Consider the following 16,268-nt stretch of genomic DNA (forward strand, 5'->3'; position numbering starts at 1 on the left):
ATACCCTGCACTGACTGACTGTGATTTTGCCTCTGACATGCGATTCTTAACAAGTACTTTCAGAATCATGCTGAAAGATTTTTTCAGAAACCACTGGAATTCTTCAGTCCTCCCTGCATCTTGAGTTCCCTGACAAATGAGTTCCAGATAATGATTTATTTCTGTCCCTTTCCATATCTGGGTATCTATGATGCAACCACACTTGAAGTACTTTATACAGTTCTGTTTGTTTTGCCTAAAAAAGAATATTGTAGAGCTGGAAAAGGTAAAAAAAAGGGGGGGCAGCCAAAATTATCAAGGGGCTGGAGAGACTCCCCTATAAGGAAAGGTTACAATATGGCTTTTTAAGTTAGAAAAATCACAAGTGGAAAAGGGGGACATATAATAGAGCTGTATAAGTTTATGCACAATGTGAAGAAAGTAAATACAGAGTTTTCCTCCCTGTTTTATAATGCTAAAATCCATGTAAATCTAATGAAGCTGAATGTTGGAAGATTCGGGACATATAAAAGGAAGTTCTTAACCAGACACTGGAGAGACCTGTCAGGAGTAAGCATGGACCAATGGTACCAAATAGTATGGGAAACAGCCCTACTAGAAAAATTAACTAATAAACTGAAACTGACACGGGGACAAACAGAAGAAGACACCTTCACCCCGGTATGGCTCCCCTTTATCACATACACAGCCCAACAGGACAACGACAATAATCCACCAACAGCATACAAATCAATATGGCTAACTTGATCCAAAACACCCACCCACCTCACTCACACACGAAAACAAAGATCACCACAGCCAATCACAAACAAACAATCACACCCTAGGCCAACCCCAACCTCTCTCACCACCAAAGGAACACAAGTGAACAACACAAGCACGCTGACACCAAACTCTACATACATTAAGCATAACAGAAACACCGCTACCCGACCCCACCCCCATCCATCTCCCCTCCCTCCACCCCCTTTCTTTTTTTTTTCTTTTTTTTTCCTTCTCTCCCTAATGCCTCATCAAATGAAACAGATTTGTAAAATTGTTACATGGAAGAAAAAAAAAAATACGAGGCATTACACTTACACTGTAAAACAAGAAAACCCTTAATAAAATATTTTTTTAAAAAAAATTAAAAAAATGAAAGGAAGTTCTTATTCACACAGTGCATAGCTAAACTATGAAATTAACTCCTAAAAGAGGTAGCGATGACTGCCAGCTTGCATGACTTTAAAAAGATTATGAAACCTGCTTGGAATTGCTGGTAGCGAAGTACTGTTGTGCTCAGGTCCTGCTTGCACGCATTTTATCATTTGACTTCTGTTAAAACAGGATGCTGGTCTAGATGGGCCTTTGGCCTGATCTGACAAGCTCTTCATATGTTCTCCCAAGTAGATCCTACCCATGTCCTTTGATTTAAATCACATACCCTTCAGGCACTGATCTTCTGGTTAGGAAATAATACTTTTAGTGCCTACCTTAATCTCAATGTGCCCACCTTAGTTTTAGTGTGTCCACCCTTACAAAAACTGGACAGAGATATCATGGATGCCTTGATAAATTCCTGTTTGGATTACTGCAACACATTGCACATGGACGTCTCTGCAAATGTTCCGGAAACGTCACGTGATGCAAAATATGGCTGCTCAAATACTAACTGGGAGGGGCATTTTGCAGCTTCACTGCTTACTTGTTTAATTCAAAGTGTTTTTTTATCTTTAAAGCCCTGCATGGTCCTATGTTGTCATCTCAGGCCCTTTGGGACAACACAAGGTATATCAGGTGGCTATGAGAGAATGGGCCTTTTCTATAGTGAAAGGCCCTCCCCATCCCTGGCTCACCTGGCACCTATTTCAATATCCTGCTGGCAGCAGACAAATACCTTTTTACTTTCCCCCAGGTCTTTTATACCAAGTTATAATTTAATACTGTTCTAGGATTTTATTCCCCCACCCTCAGTTTTGAATTGATACACCACTGCAAAGTTCAGTGTTTTAAAATAATTTTATGTTGTGTATTAGCTGTATCTGTTGTTTTATTGAACTTGCTGGTTTTAATCCATTTAAGCTAGCCAGAGAACTTTGGTTGTAGGGTGGCCTGTAAACTGTACACATGTAAAAATGTTTTCCATGCAGAAAATCACCATTTAAACTTAAAGGCTCTCAAGCATTAGGATTGGGATGGGTCTGTTTTTAGAATCTGGAAGGTGCAGATTTCTCACCCTGTATGACAGGCTGTGCTTGCTAAAAGTTCTCTTTCTTTATAACTATTCAAAGTGCAAGAATACTGCCCTCCTTTATATCTAGTTATTTTGCAAGCTCACTTGGGACATGTTGTGTATCTATCAGTTAAATGGTGGTGTCATTTCTCTTCTTTTTAATTTTCTTTTTTTGATAAACTCACCCAACTCTATATTTTCATCTTCCCCCACTCCTGCACGACTATGGTTCTGTTTAGCTTTGTGTTTCAGCAGGGGGTGAGCAATACAGCTCAAGGCCCTAGTTAGTATGCATGAGCCTTCAACACATACCACCTTTCAGTGTTGCCTTTTGTCCCCAGAGATTTTTGGAACACTCCTTGACAGGCAAAGACATCCTCAGAAATGTACTGATTACTGTATGAAATCCATACAAATAGTACACTTTCTGCAGTGAGGTTTGACCCTGCATTGAGTGGACAACTTGGACGACTCCTGGCAGTCCTGGGAATGTGTTGCTGTCCATTGGCACCATCTCTTCAGCAGTGATATTGGAGAACAGTTGGATCTGTGCCTGTCCTGTCTGCTAAGAGCAGAATATGGCCTGGGAGGTGTTTCTGTATATTGGGGTGCACCTCATCCATCAAGATGGGGGCCCTGCATTTGATAAGCTGAGTTTCTTTTGTGATAAGACTTCTTGGGAGAATCATTCAAATTTGCAGTTCTTAGTACAATCCTGGGAGTAAAAAATCCGGATCATTCAGTTTCCAAATCACCTGCCCTAGATTGTAGCTGATAAAGATAAGTCACACGATCATGGCCAATGTGTCCTTATTAGAGAGCTACCATAATATTCTACAGGTGAAATGTTTTAAGCATGGCTTTGGCTAAAAGAGCTGCTGATTATCACAGGCTTATTATAACAATCTCACACAAAAGGAAACGATGGAAGAAGTCTGAACATGTCTGTATTGTCTACTAAACACTACCGTTTTGTTGAGCTGCATCTCCTTTTTTACCTTAACAAAGTCTGGAGCATCTTTGCCCCTGTATTCTGAGTTTACGCTTTGGTTTTTGTCAGTGGATTTAGTTACAAATACAGTTATCTTTGTTCTGAGCAAATTCAGTATAGCCTTTGGCTTAAATTTCAAATGAGAATAATTCTTCTATTACTCATTGCTGACATTCTCTTTCTTTGAAGAAGCACATTTTTCGCTGGACTTTGCAAAGACACTTCCCCCTGCGAGGTTTGTTCAACTTCCTTGTACGCACCTTGATCTGTCAGCCCCAGCTGGCATGTACATAGTCTGTTCCTAATGCTAAAAAAAAACCTCTGTAGTTATTGAACTAAAAGAATTAGAAGAATTCAAATAGATTGTTTAAAGTGGAATGATACGGAAACAAAAGCACACAGATAGAGGTGTTCTACCAAGGCCACATAAAGGCTGAGAATGAAGGGATAGCTCAGTTGGTAGAACATGAAAATCTTAATCCCATGGGTTCGAGCCTCGTGTGGAGCAAAAGGGGTTTGGACTAGATGACTCTCATGGTCCCTTCCAACTGTACAGTTCTATGAACTAAGTCATCTCTATCAGCTTGGAACCTCAGTATGTCTTTTTGATATACCAAAAGGGTCTTTTGGTACAGACAAAAATAGGCATTCTCTGTTCTGTGACAGAATGAAATTATGTGTTTGTTTGCTTGTTTTGCATAAAGGCTTGACAATGACTGAAGAAATGGAAGGATGAGGAGGCATGGCGATTGAGCCAGATGGACAGCAGGAACTAAGGAACAGAAGCTGTGGGGACAAAAAAGTGTGCTGTGCCAGCACTGGGAGGCTGTTCCAGACCCCTTCTAAGTTTTGATATTTTACCAGGCATTGTTCACACACCATCCAGGTTTTCTCTGTAGTAATCATAGACAGAAACTTGTTTTATTTTTTAATGTGATAGTCGTGGTTCTCAGAAAGCTAGAATTCCATCAGAGTTAAGAGTTCATGGATCAGTTTCATATATTCACAAAATACACATGACCTTTTGTGCAGGTAACCCATGCAGCTGTCTGGGCTCTACATCTGAAGGAGTTTGGCAGCTGCTCATAATTAAAATATAAAATGTTTGGATGGGCCTTTATGCCAATAGGACCTTCTTCCCCAGTAGTATGGGTCCCAATAATGTGGGTGAAGTACAGTTTCCCCAGGTAGTCTATCCAGCACCTTGTTTGGGCTACTACTTATTACACAGTTTACTAAATGATCCTGATCCATTATCTGTGTTTTCATAATGCATCAGTAGCTGCAGGAGCAATATATAGGACCCTGAAGAAATATGAAGGAGGCCTCTTTGGACTGAAACAGCTGGAAAATGAGCAAGTACATTGCCCAGCATCTTGAAGGACCAAGCAACACATTTTCTGCATCTATGCACATGGAACACTTTGCTAGTTTGCACCAATCAGGCATTTGCAGCAGTTTGCCCCATTGGCATCTTAGTGAGGCAGCAAAGCTGTGTGGTTTACAAAGAAAATCAATAGCAAGGTCAGAGAAGCTTCCTGGATGGCCTTTACTGTGTCCATCTGTCTAAAGGAAAAGTGAACTATTGACTAGTTCCCCCTTGAGATGACTTTGATAGATCTCTTCAAGTAACGATTAATGCATTTCCCATTATAGAGCCAGCAGAGTTCTTACGTTGTTCTACCTTGATCATACAAGGACTCCAAAGCAATGTGTGTGTTTTCCCTTGGGGATCACTATTCATATGCTCACGTTCCTCCCTTGTTCCTGTCCTCTCGCCCCCACCCCCATTTATGCATTATTGACTTTTTGATCTATAAATCTATAAGTGCTTCTGAACTGGAGCTTTGTTGCCTTCAGTTATACCCCCAGAGGATTATCAGAACTTAGGCAGCTGACCTTGCAATGCTGCAAATCCTAGAGATGGCTACATATTCAAAGAATCAGCACACTAAGTTTTCCATCAGGCTCCTGTGTACTTCCCCACACATTATGTTGACCTGTATCATCCCTGGGGCAAGCATAGCCTGTTCACAGCATTCCAATCACCCCACTTCTACAAAGGAAGGCAAGAGCAAAGGTAGCTTGTTGAACAAGGTCTTGCTCAGAGCCTGGAGAACTGGACCCTGATGCCAGCTCAGATTTAGCTTCCCTGGGCGGCTTTGAGCAAGTTGCAAATAGCCTCAGTTTGTACCTCTGTAAAATGGTACTAATATTGGCTTGCATTAGAGGATGATTGTGAAGATCAATGTTATTTAGGGAATTGTGATCATAGCATTGTAGATTCAGAAGGAAGCAAGCCTCCAAACCAACTCGTCAATGGATTTAGGTCCTAACAACCTCCAAAGCAACTTGGCCTGGCTTGGATTACCTAATAATAATAATAATAATTACAGTGGTACCTTGGTTTATGAAATTAATCCGTTCCGGAAGTTGGTTCTTAAACCAAAGCGTTCTTAAACCAAAGCGTGCTTTCCCAAAGCAGCAGGGGACTCAATTTACAAATGGAACACACACAACATGTTCTGCTTCCAAGGCAAAGTTCACAAACCAAAACACCTACGTCAGGGTTTGCAGTGTTCTTAATCCAAGTTGTTAATAAACCAAGGTACCACTGTATAGTAATAGGAACAACAACAGAACAACAACAACAACAACAACACACACACACACACACACACACCCATCTGACTGGGTTACCCCAGCCACTCAGGGCAGCTTCTAAATTACAGGTCAGACTGTCCCTTAAGTGGTGACTACAGATCTTGTCACAAAATTGTACATTACATGACTAACTAGATTTTAGGGCATCTTGCTGTAGGGAAATTCCATTTGGGCAATGTAGTGAGTCAGTAGCCAACCACTTTGAAACAAAGAAAACCAAACACTAAGGGAGCTACTGTTATTTTTTATTGATTGGGATATCGTCTGGGATTTGACAATATGCTAGAGGCCTTTTCCAATACCCTTACTGAATAATATTTTATCCCAGGGACCATTCACAAGATCTCTTAATGCGATGAGTTTCTCCTTGAAACACTTTATTTACTGTTTTCCTGAACAAGGTGGCTAAAGAGTACAATACTGTAAACTTCCACAGAGCTGTTAAAAGGCAAAGTGTTATCAAATGTGAGAAAAAATATTGTTGAGTGGATAAGTGCTAAATCAAAGCTAAAGAGAAGAGGTGTGTTTTCTCACATGAAGCTCCAGTGGACCTTCATGGCCACTGAGGGGATCTCCTGCTGTTTGTGCCTTGTGCGTGACTGTTGTTAATGTGGCATACAAACTCATTAAAGCCAAAGTGAGCTACATTTCAGCCAAAGTTAACACTGAGTGAATCCAGACAGTACAAGCTGAAAAATAAACACACATAACAATGCATATGAAAGTGATTTGGCGTTTCTTACATGGAAATGATACCCATCTGTGGTAGAAACTCATTAAGTGTGGCCCTTTGTCGGGCTTGTGCGGCAGCTAACTCAGCCAGAAGTGGTGCTGGAAGAACAGCTCCTTCACCTTCAGCCTTGAGCTCTGCTTGCGAATCAGAAGGGAAGTGGATGGCAGACCAAATAGGTTTTGTGCAGGGACTCTGTGCCTGCAGAGATTGGGGAAGGCCAGGTGGCTCTGGGAAAGCAGCCCTGAGCAAGGACAGCCTCGCTCTTTGCATCCCTGTTTCCCAAAGCTGCTTTGTGACAAAACATGGCTCCAGCTGGAAGACTCGGCTAAAACTTCATTTAATTGCAAGGGGTTGAGTTCGGAGCAAAAGCTCCTCCAATTTTCTTCCCCTGTGGCTTCTCCCTCACTCTCCAGTACATCCAAAGCCAAGAGAATGGCTCCTCCCTTCCCTCAATTTGTGTTGACTGGAATCGGCTAATTGCTGCTGATCGCTGGCGCCAAGATGGAGTTAGAGAGCCTGAAATGCCAGGAGATGTACACATCCTGCTTTCCTCATCTCATTAGGCTGCTGACAGCAGCTGGGATGCATTTGTCTTCCTCCCACTTTTATCTTAATTGATGAAGGGGAAGGGGGCTTCACTACATGACAGGAGGAGAGTACAAAAGACCAAATTGGGGACAGGCTGGGGCTGAGACGGAAAGATGCCCCAGCATTGGGCTTGCAGGCAAGTAGACACAGCAGCTGAGATTATGCAGTATTTGGCAGGACCTTTTAAATACAAGACCCAAATGGAGATTGTAGGGGGCAGGGACAGTTGCTCAGCCCAGCTTTTTTTTTAATCCATTATTCATATGTTGCCTCCAGCTGCAGATGCAGGTTTGATATGCATTGTGCCTGCCATAAAAGTAAACTGGCAGACAGCTGAGTTGTTTTTCACACGTGAAGCTTGAATCAGATGAGTTAAGTTGGCCCCTAAAACCTACATTGGCAATAAGGTGCATTTGGTTCTTTTTTGAATTCTTTCCTGAATTTATGTACATTCACATGTGACACACACATACATATTCAACTGACTCACTTGCTCTTCTTAGTGTCTTACACAAAAATAAACAAAAGAAGCAAGGAAACTGATGGGATTGGTTTGCTGGTCACACATGGCAGTGCTGTGTCCAGCCAAGAACGCTCTTTAGAGATGAGCCAAACACTAAAAGCAATTTTTGGATTTTGAATATCTTGTTAAATTTGCAACTTCCTGACTTCTCACGGGGGCTCCCCTTGATAATTTTTAAGCAATTCAGAACAAGATTTCAGAATACAGAATATATATTATTTAGGTTAATTAACCTATCCAGACAGCATCTTAAAAAGTAGAGACATCACCTTGCCAACAAAGGTCCGTATAGTAAAAGCTATGGTTTTCCCAGTAGTGATGTATGGAAGTGAGAGCTGGACCATAAAGAAGGCTGATCGCCGAAGAATTGATGCTTTTGAATTATGGTGCTGGAGGAGACTCTTGAGAGTCCCATGGACTGCAAGAAGATCAAACCTCTCCATTCTGAAGGAAATCAGCCCTGAGTGCTCACTGGAAGGACAGATCCTGAAGCTGAGGCTCCAATACTTTGGCCACCTCATGAGAAGAGAAGACTCCCTGGAAAAGACCCTGATGTTGGGAAAGATGGAGGGCACAAGGAGAAGGGGACGACAGAGGATGAGATGGTTGGATGGTGTTCTTGAAGCTACCAGCATGAGTTTGATCAAACTGTGGGAGGCAGTGGAAGACAGGAGTGCCTGGCGTGCTCTGGTCCATGGGGTCACGAAGAGTCGGACACGACTAAACGACTAAACAACAGCAACAACCTATCCACAGTGTCTTATCTATGACTTAGGACTTAGCAACTAGAGCACTGGCTGCCAGCATCTCACTTTGGTTATCTTACTTCTGTTAATACAGTGAGATGCAGTCAGCAGGTGCTCTGGTTTACTGACAGCTTTTGGTAGATAGAGGCTGAGAGACATGAGATCCCCAGATTATCTTGGCTACTTGATTACTAAAGAGACTATTCACCACTAATTATGGGTATGTAGAATCCCTGTTATGAACTCCATTCATAAGATTGCCATTCATACTCTATGACATTGAACTTATATGTTGCAGTTTTCTGTCTGAAAATATCCTTTTGCTTATTGTTTTATAACTTTGCTTCTTTTGCAAAGATAAAGCAATCTTAAACTTGCAAATCCCCTCCCTGTCCGCACAAAGTAAGTCATTGCCATTCCCATTTTACAGAATGGAAAGTAACTTGTCCAGAACCAAACAACGACTTGGGGCAGACTTGGGCCTACTTCCCTGGACCACAAACTTTTTATTTATTTATTTATTTATTACCTCAAGGATACAGGAGCCGCTTCCATACGGCTGGACCTCATGTTGTTACACTAATGCCAATTTGAAAGGGTTGGCAACTGGCAGTGTCACTAAACACTAAGTCAGGAGCAAAGTGGAAAGTTGCCCAATTAGGACTCCTCTTCAACAGATGTTATAAGAGTAGTATAGGACCCAGACATGCACTCAGCAAAAGCAATTTAGAACCAATTCATAATTCAACTGTCTGTCCATTGACTAGCTCATTTTGGCTGTTCTCTTTCTGGTGCCCATTTCTTTCCATTTTACTCTTCCTTGTTTTTGTGTTATGAGGAAGGGTAAACAACAGACCACTAGCCTAATGCTGGAGAGAAGTACCTGAGGAATCCCACTCCATGGGTCAGATAGCAGTTTGTCTGAAGACTTTGGTAAACTACTCACCCAGGAAGAAATACTGTTCAACCTGGCAAGTGGCTGACTGTGATGCTGCCCTGATCCCTGGGTCTGAGTTGATGAAGCAGAAAACTCGCCCTGTTACGTCAGCCAGATGTTTCTCAATGGCCTGCGTATCTGCTTCATGTTTGTGTTCCACAGTGTACCTTTAATTGCAATCAGATTTGTATGAGCAATTAGAAAATGGGAGAGGGGAGGAGTGGATTGCGTTGGATAGGACAACGCAGTTTTTTTTTGAATTGGACAGAAAGAAAGCTGTTTCTAGTAAAGAGAAAAACAGCCTACCTGAGCAAGGAGATGAATACCCCGGGGGCACAATCCACAATGAATTTCCTATGCAGATGCCCCATGGAAATGAATAGAAGTGTCATTGGGTTGCATCCAAAATGAATAGACATGACTATCTTTGATCTTTTCATTTCAGTGGGTCAGCACTGACCAAAAGTTAGTTGGATACAACCCATCCATTTTTCTAACTACAAGGTATTTTCTTGTAGGCACAAGGGAATGTAGCTATTTGAAAACTCTGCTCAAAGATGCATGTGATGCTTTCAAATGATCACTCTCTTCTTACCTATGAAAGCTACTTTTACCATTTTGCTTTATGGTGGAAGTGTCCAAACATTCTTGGTTTTCTCCTTTTGAGATTCTGGAAATAGCTCTAAAGAACAACCCAGGCTTGCGGCGTGGGTCAATAGTTTACTCCATGTCCTCTGAAAATAGCAAATGGCTGCCATTAGAACTTTGCTCACTGTTGCTTTTTTGTTTTGTCTTTCTAGCGTACAAAGAGAAAATGAAGGAACTCTCTCTGCTTTCATTGATCTGTTCCTGTTTCCACACTCAGCCACACCCAAATACCATATACCAATATGGAGGTAAGTATCTCATACTGCTGACCTGACTGATCACTAAAAGTCAGGGTTAAAAACAAGTTAACCTAAATAAATAAATAAATAAATAAATAAATAAATAAATAAATAATACAAATAGAATCAGCAGCTAAAGTTGTAGGTTATAAAATAAAATTATGTATTTAAATAGATGTCCAACTTTTCATATCTGGGTAGGCTTACAGATGCTGAAAGCTATACTGTGAAGGTGCCTGCCTAATGTCAGTGACCAGGGAGTTCCAGAGGGTAGCTGCTGCCACACTAAAAGATCAATTCCTTACAAGTGCAGAATGAGCACTACTCATAAAAGTGCCAGTTCTGCACTCGGAAGTGGTTGAATGGGCATGTAATATGGAGTAAAGGTAAAGGGACCCCTGACCATTAGGTCCAGTCGTGTCCGACTCGGGGGTTGCGGCGCTCATCTCACTTTATTGGCCAAGGGAGCCGGCGTACAGCTTCCGGGTCATGTGGCCAGCATGACTAAGCTGCTTCTGGCGAACCAGATCAGCGCACGGAAACGCCGTTTACCTTCCCACCAGATTTATCTATTTATCTACTTGCACTTTGACGTGCTTTCGAACTGCTAGGTTGGCATGAGCAGGGACTGAGCAATGGGAGCTCACCCCGTTGCAGGGATTTGAACTGCCAACCTTCTGAACGGCAAGTCCTAGGCTCTGTGGTTTAACCCACAGCACCACCCGCTTCCCGTAATATGGAGTATGTGTGTTAAATTAAGACATGGCTGGCCATTCTACAGGAGATAAAGGGATAGCAAGGCGGTTCCAGGGGCCTGCTAGACAACTGCCCGTAAGTTCCCACTCTGCTCCGATTCCATTAAAAGGCCGCCATTCTGAAGTGTAGCAATCAGAGAGGGAGAGGAGAAACGAAGCTCCTTTCACAAGCCTACTTTGACCCACTTTTTCTTCTACATTCTTTTGATTATTATTTTTTGTTTTTCTGTTGAGAAAGATGTGATATAAATAGAATAACTAAACAAAGCAAGTCATTTCACACATTCAGTTGCAAGTCATCAAGCAGTGAGTAATCCAGTGATGTACATACACATGTGATTCAAGCATTTGTCTGCTTAAATCCTACTAAAGCTGGTGGGAATTTAGTGTCCCAACTGTGCTCAAGATTGCAGCCTTTGTATACTGTGGAGGTGTGCTATTTTATTACAGTATTCGAAATTCCATAGAATCATATTGCAAGGGGTTTTTTTTAGTGTCAGGCAGCCCGTTTTGTGATAGGAAAAAGGGAAGGAGACCTCAAGGGTGCACCAAGAACAATATATTGATCCATGACGTTTCTATCAGTAAATCTCAGAAGCACACAAGCTATCTTTTGAAGAGATTGAGTCAGTTCTTCATGAACTTCAAATTCCTACTGCACCTTGGAAGTCTCCTCTCTTGCTGCCCTGCTTTCTTTCCTTCACCTGCAGTGTTTGGCATGCCTGACACCTGCAAGCAATGCAGGGTTTCGGCCATTCCCCAAGAGTTGCCAGCCCACTGCAGAGGGTGATATATCATGATTGGCATTGGTGGCATAGTCTGAAGCCACAGCTGCTGCACAACACTCACATTAGCTGATAACTTTCACTGGTTATACAGCATATGTACCATTAGCATTCAGAACTGAATCAGCTATGCAGGATTAGTTGCAACCAGCCTTAATACTTAAGGAGGACTCTGCACTTTCGTAAATCCTAAAGATTCATACATGTGGAAAGAGTATTTGAGAGACCATTAGAACTGCTCCAGCTACAATGAAGAAAAAGTTATGACACAGTACTATTATTTATTGATCTATTTATTTGATTTCTTACCTGTCTTTCTCCATAAGGTTCCAGGGTGGGTTACAATAAGTTAAAGCACAATATTGAAGTCAGTTAAAACAATTTACAACCCAAAGACTAGGGTGGATTCTAAAATATATCTGCATATCTCATGTGTCAAAAATCTTGGGTAAAGAGGTGCATTTTCAGCATGGCAAAAGCTATGCAATGAAGGTGCCCGATGCACCTCTGAAGAGGAAATGCCACAGCTTAAGAGCTGGCACACAGAATGCTCTTTCCTGGGCCGCAACCCTCAGAATATCAAGATGGCTCCCTCTGCTGATCTTGAAACTTGAGAGGATCTGCAAAGAAGGAGGAGGCAGTCTTTCAGATAGTCAGGGCCTAAGCTGATAGGACCTTATTTGACACTACAGTTCACACCCCTTCATCCTTTTGGTACCTGTCGTCTTCTTGCTCAGATATGGAGGTCAAGCAGCTGGACAAGAGGGCTTCTGGCCAGAGCTTTGAAGTGATTCTGAAGTCACCTTCTGATTTGTCCCCTGAGAGCCCAGTCCTCTCCTCTCCCCCCAAGAAGAGGGACCTCTCCCTGGAAGAGCTGCAGAAGAGGCTGGAGGCTGCAGAAGAGAGGAGGAAGGTAATGGGATTGTCAAGGAATTGCCATTGAAGTGAGCCCAAGAGATTGCTTTGACTAGAGCTAAAATCCTGTGCTGGTGAGGGCTTATGAAAATCCTTGCAATTCTGAGGTTCAGAATGTTGTATGTGGGCAGAGGAGAAATGAAGATCTGTCCCTATCTCTTGAAGGAGACTAACCAAGTCGTAAATAATACTAGTGCATTATCAATAACATTAAGGGCTTATGTGACTGAAGTGTTTTACCTAGTGAATGCTGCAACTTATGGGCAAGATCGTTACTGAGTATTCATACCCCAATCCCTTTCTCATTTCTACTCTGGTCATGAGTAAAATGGCATCTAGTGCAAAGAAACAAACAGGAAGATTAGCTGACCCAGAAGGAATAAAAAAAACTTAGTAATGTAGTAATGTTAAGAAACAGACAAATCCTAGATGGTAATATAAATAAATTCAGTGGATAGAGAGCAAAGTTCCAGATACCTGTTTTATTTCCAAACACTACCCACCTGATTTGCAGGTGTAAATTTGGCTAATGCAGCATTGTAAACACAGGTATTATAGACATTGAAACACCTGATGTTTTAAACCAGGGGTCAGCAACCTAAGGCCCATGGGCCGGAAGCAGCCTGCGGAGGTCATTTGACCAGCCCATGAGCCTCCCCTGAACTGAGTTGCCTGCTCACGTGCTGCGCTAAACTGGCGCAGCATGGTGCGGGGACTCGCTTCTGTGGCTCCGAAAACCCTGTCTACGCATGCACAGATGCCAGAAATTGCGGGTGCGTGCACTTGCGCGCATGCATTCTGGCCCACAGATGGATCTCCGCAGGACTGCTCCGGCCCAGGCAAGATAAACCTTACCGACCCCTGTTTTAAACTATTTAAAGGCTATTAGAGAAACAGGATAAACATATAAGGCTCCACCACACATGCAAGGGAGCTGAGGGGAGGGGAAAGTAACAGAGGAACTGACAGGGCAGAGTGGCTAACCTCTACTTGGAGGTTAGCCACTCTAATTCCCTACCTCTATCAGGACCCCACCAACTTTTGCAGCAGTGGGGAAAAGGAACACAGTTCCTTTTCATGGGGGTGCAATTTCCCCCCTTCCTAGACATCAGAACCATCATTTAATGTGTAGAGAAGGGGTGATAATCCCCTCTCCTTAGCTGATCTACACAGATCAGCAGAGGAGCAGGACTCATGTGTCCTGTACACAGTGGTGGTGGTCACACCCACAATTGTTAACGCAGCCTCTGGGGGTTAAGCCACCCCTGCAATAAGAGCATGTGTAATAGATGCCATGTACAATATTATCTGCTATGGGGTAGCCAGGCATTGTGATAAGCTCCATCCAAAAAGATGATGCACAGGCACATTGACCGACAGTTGGCTATTCAGGAGCCTTTTCATCTAATCTGGTTTGCTGGTTGCATTGTAGAGCCAGGAGGCTCAAGTCCTGAAGCAGCTGGCGGAAAAGCGGGAGCATGAGAGGGAGGTGCTGCACAAGGCCTTAGAAGAGAACAACAACTTCAGCCGGCTGGCTGAGGAGAAGCTCAACTACAAGATGGAGCTGAGCAAGGAGATCCGTGAAGCTCATCTAGCTGCCTTGAGGGAGCGGCTCCGTGAGAAGGTAGGTGCCAGAGGCTCACACCAAACAAATCCCACACTTCGCACTACCATTTCTCATATGAAGAACATGCCCCAGCTCGTTTCATATCACAGGTGATTCCAGGGGCCATGAGCCTCCTCTGTGGGGCCCCTTTGTTCCATTCAAAGGCACCTTAAAGACTGTGTTAACAAAATGAACTCTACTTTTTGCTGCAGCTGTTGCATGTTGAGAAAAAATTTAATAGTTTCATACATTAGATTGAGGGTGCGCAAAGCCCGTTTCCCAACTCCTGTATGCAGCAAATGTCTGGCATAATGGGGACCTGCCAAAGCTAGATGGCTTTCAGGCAAAATTTATATGATCTCTGCTGCAGGTACCTAACTGCGTCCCCAACTCCGTACTTCTGTTGGAATCTGGTGAATGCCCAATTTCAGCTAGAGCGTGGTGGGCTGCCCTAAAACATTGGCTCAGGATTTCAGTGTTTAATCTAGGGAAGGGTCTGTACCAAAATTTGACCAATGAGGAATTTGTCAGCAAATGGCAGAAAACCATGGCTAAAAAAGCCACCTCTATTGGTCTGTCTCCCCACCAACTGTATTACCTGTTACGAAGGCGCCCAAAAGGTTTTAAAGCAAAGATTATGGGACAATGCACACAGTGACTTGCAATCTCGATCACACGCAGTCTGTAGTCCGCTGGCAGCAGGAGTTCAATATGGGTATGTCTTTGAGTTAACATCTTACATCAAAAACCTGACAGTACCTAACTATCGAAGGCTTTTCACCAAAGCCAGACTAAATGTCTTCCCCTCTGCAGTGCTGGATGGTAGGTTGAGAGGAGTTCCCTACCAGGACATACTTTGCTCGTGTGCTCAAGACATCGATTCCATAAATCATATTTTGTTGCATTGTGCAAAGTATGAGCAGGCCAGGGCTGAACTGATACTACCCTTGCTGGTCCCTTTCCCGGGAAAATCAGAGGCTCACTATGTCAGGTTCCTACTGAAAGACCGGACAAAAGCTAGAACGTTGGCAGTGGCAAAGTTTTTATCGGTGGTTGCAAGAACAAACGAGCCCTATATTCTAAACAAAATGCTTGATTAACCTGGAGGTAGGCTATATGAACTGTGTATTGATTTGTAACGTTTTGTTGGGTCTCTGGACCGTAATAAAGATTGTTGTTGTTTTTGTTGATTGAGGGTGCAAGTAGGTGAGACAGCTAGAGACCCATGACCGCTCTGAGGTTTTATTATAATCAAATGATATATAAACTTTGGGAAATCAAAACAAATGAAATAAATGATCTGGGGAGGTTTAAAGGGCAAATGCAACTACAGTACTATGACAGAATGGTTAGGTGTAGATGGGCCTCCCTTGTGTCCTTTCCCTAGGCTACAACCCCCAGCCCCATTTCCCTGATCCAAATACACAGACCACCCCCATCCCCCAAGCTGCTTCCCATGGAGAAAAATATTCAGGTACTATGATGGAACACAGAGCAGCTCCTTGACACTGAGTGATTTTGATGGGGAAAATACACATGAGAAAGGGTCAAGCCCCTTTCCCTTAGTACCACCGCCCTGATCCATCACCCCATTTCCCAGTGCATTCGCCTTTTTAAAAACCAAAGGAGAACTGATCACAGCACTCACACTGGAAGATCAAGTTTGGTCTTTAGTGTGATCGCCAATGAAGTCTTACTCAGAGTAAGTCAAAGGACTTAAGTTACTGGAATCCATTGATTTCAGTGTGTCTGCTCTGAGCAGGTCTTAGTTGGAGATAACCCTTAGTCTTTAAGATGCCTAAAGACCCCTGTTTCTTCTGCAGCGGACTAGCAAGTTTGTCCCACTGAAATTTGCTTGAGACCAGCAAGGATGCATTAGCTGTCATGGATACTTTTCACACCGCATCTCATTTCTGTCTCTTTCAG

The 16,268-nt window shown here is 42.9% G+C and overlaps 1 protein-coding gene across 3 annotated transcripts in view; it reads left to right on the forward strand.

Moving 5' to 3' along the window:
• The window catches only part of STMN3 (stathmin 3), a 29,384-nt gene that overhangs the window by 3,752 nt on the left and 9,364 nt on the right, over positions 1 to 16,268 (forward strand). For 2 of the 3 annotated variants that reach the window (XR_014549209.1, XM_083619248.1), the window contains exons 2-4: positions 10,195 to 10,290; positions 12,559 to 12,734; positions 14,169 to 14,360. Coding sequence is in view for 2 of the 3 variants with exons in the window: in XM_083619248.1 (XP_083475374.1) it covers positions 10,195 to 10,290; positions 12,559 to 12,734; positions 14,169 to 14,360 (464 nt within the window). In the remaining variant the exon portion in view is untranslated. Of the gene's footprint in view, positions 1 to 2,372; positions 7,956 to 8,467; positions 10,291 to 12,558; positions 12,735 to 14,168; positions 14,361 to 16,268 lie in introns of those variants that run through there. The other variant, XM_083619249.1, reaches the window with a different exon arrangement.

Source organism: Podarcis filfolensis (genome assembly GCF_964270895.1).
Source record: "Podarcis filfolensis genome assembly, chromosome: 6".
In the NCBI taxonomy this organism is placed as follows: Eukaryota; Metazoa; Chordata; class Lepidosauria; order Squamata; family Lacertidae; genus Podarcis; species Podarcis filfolensis.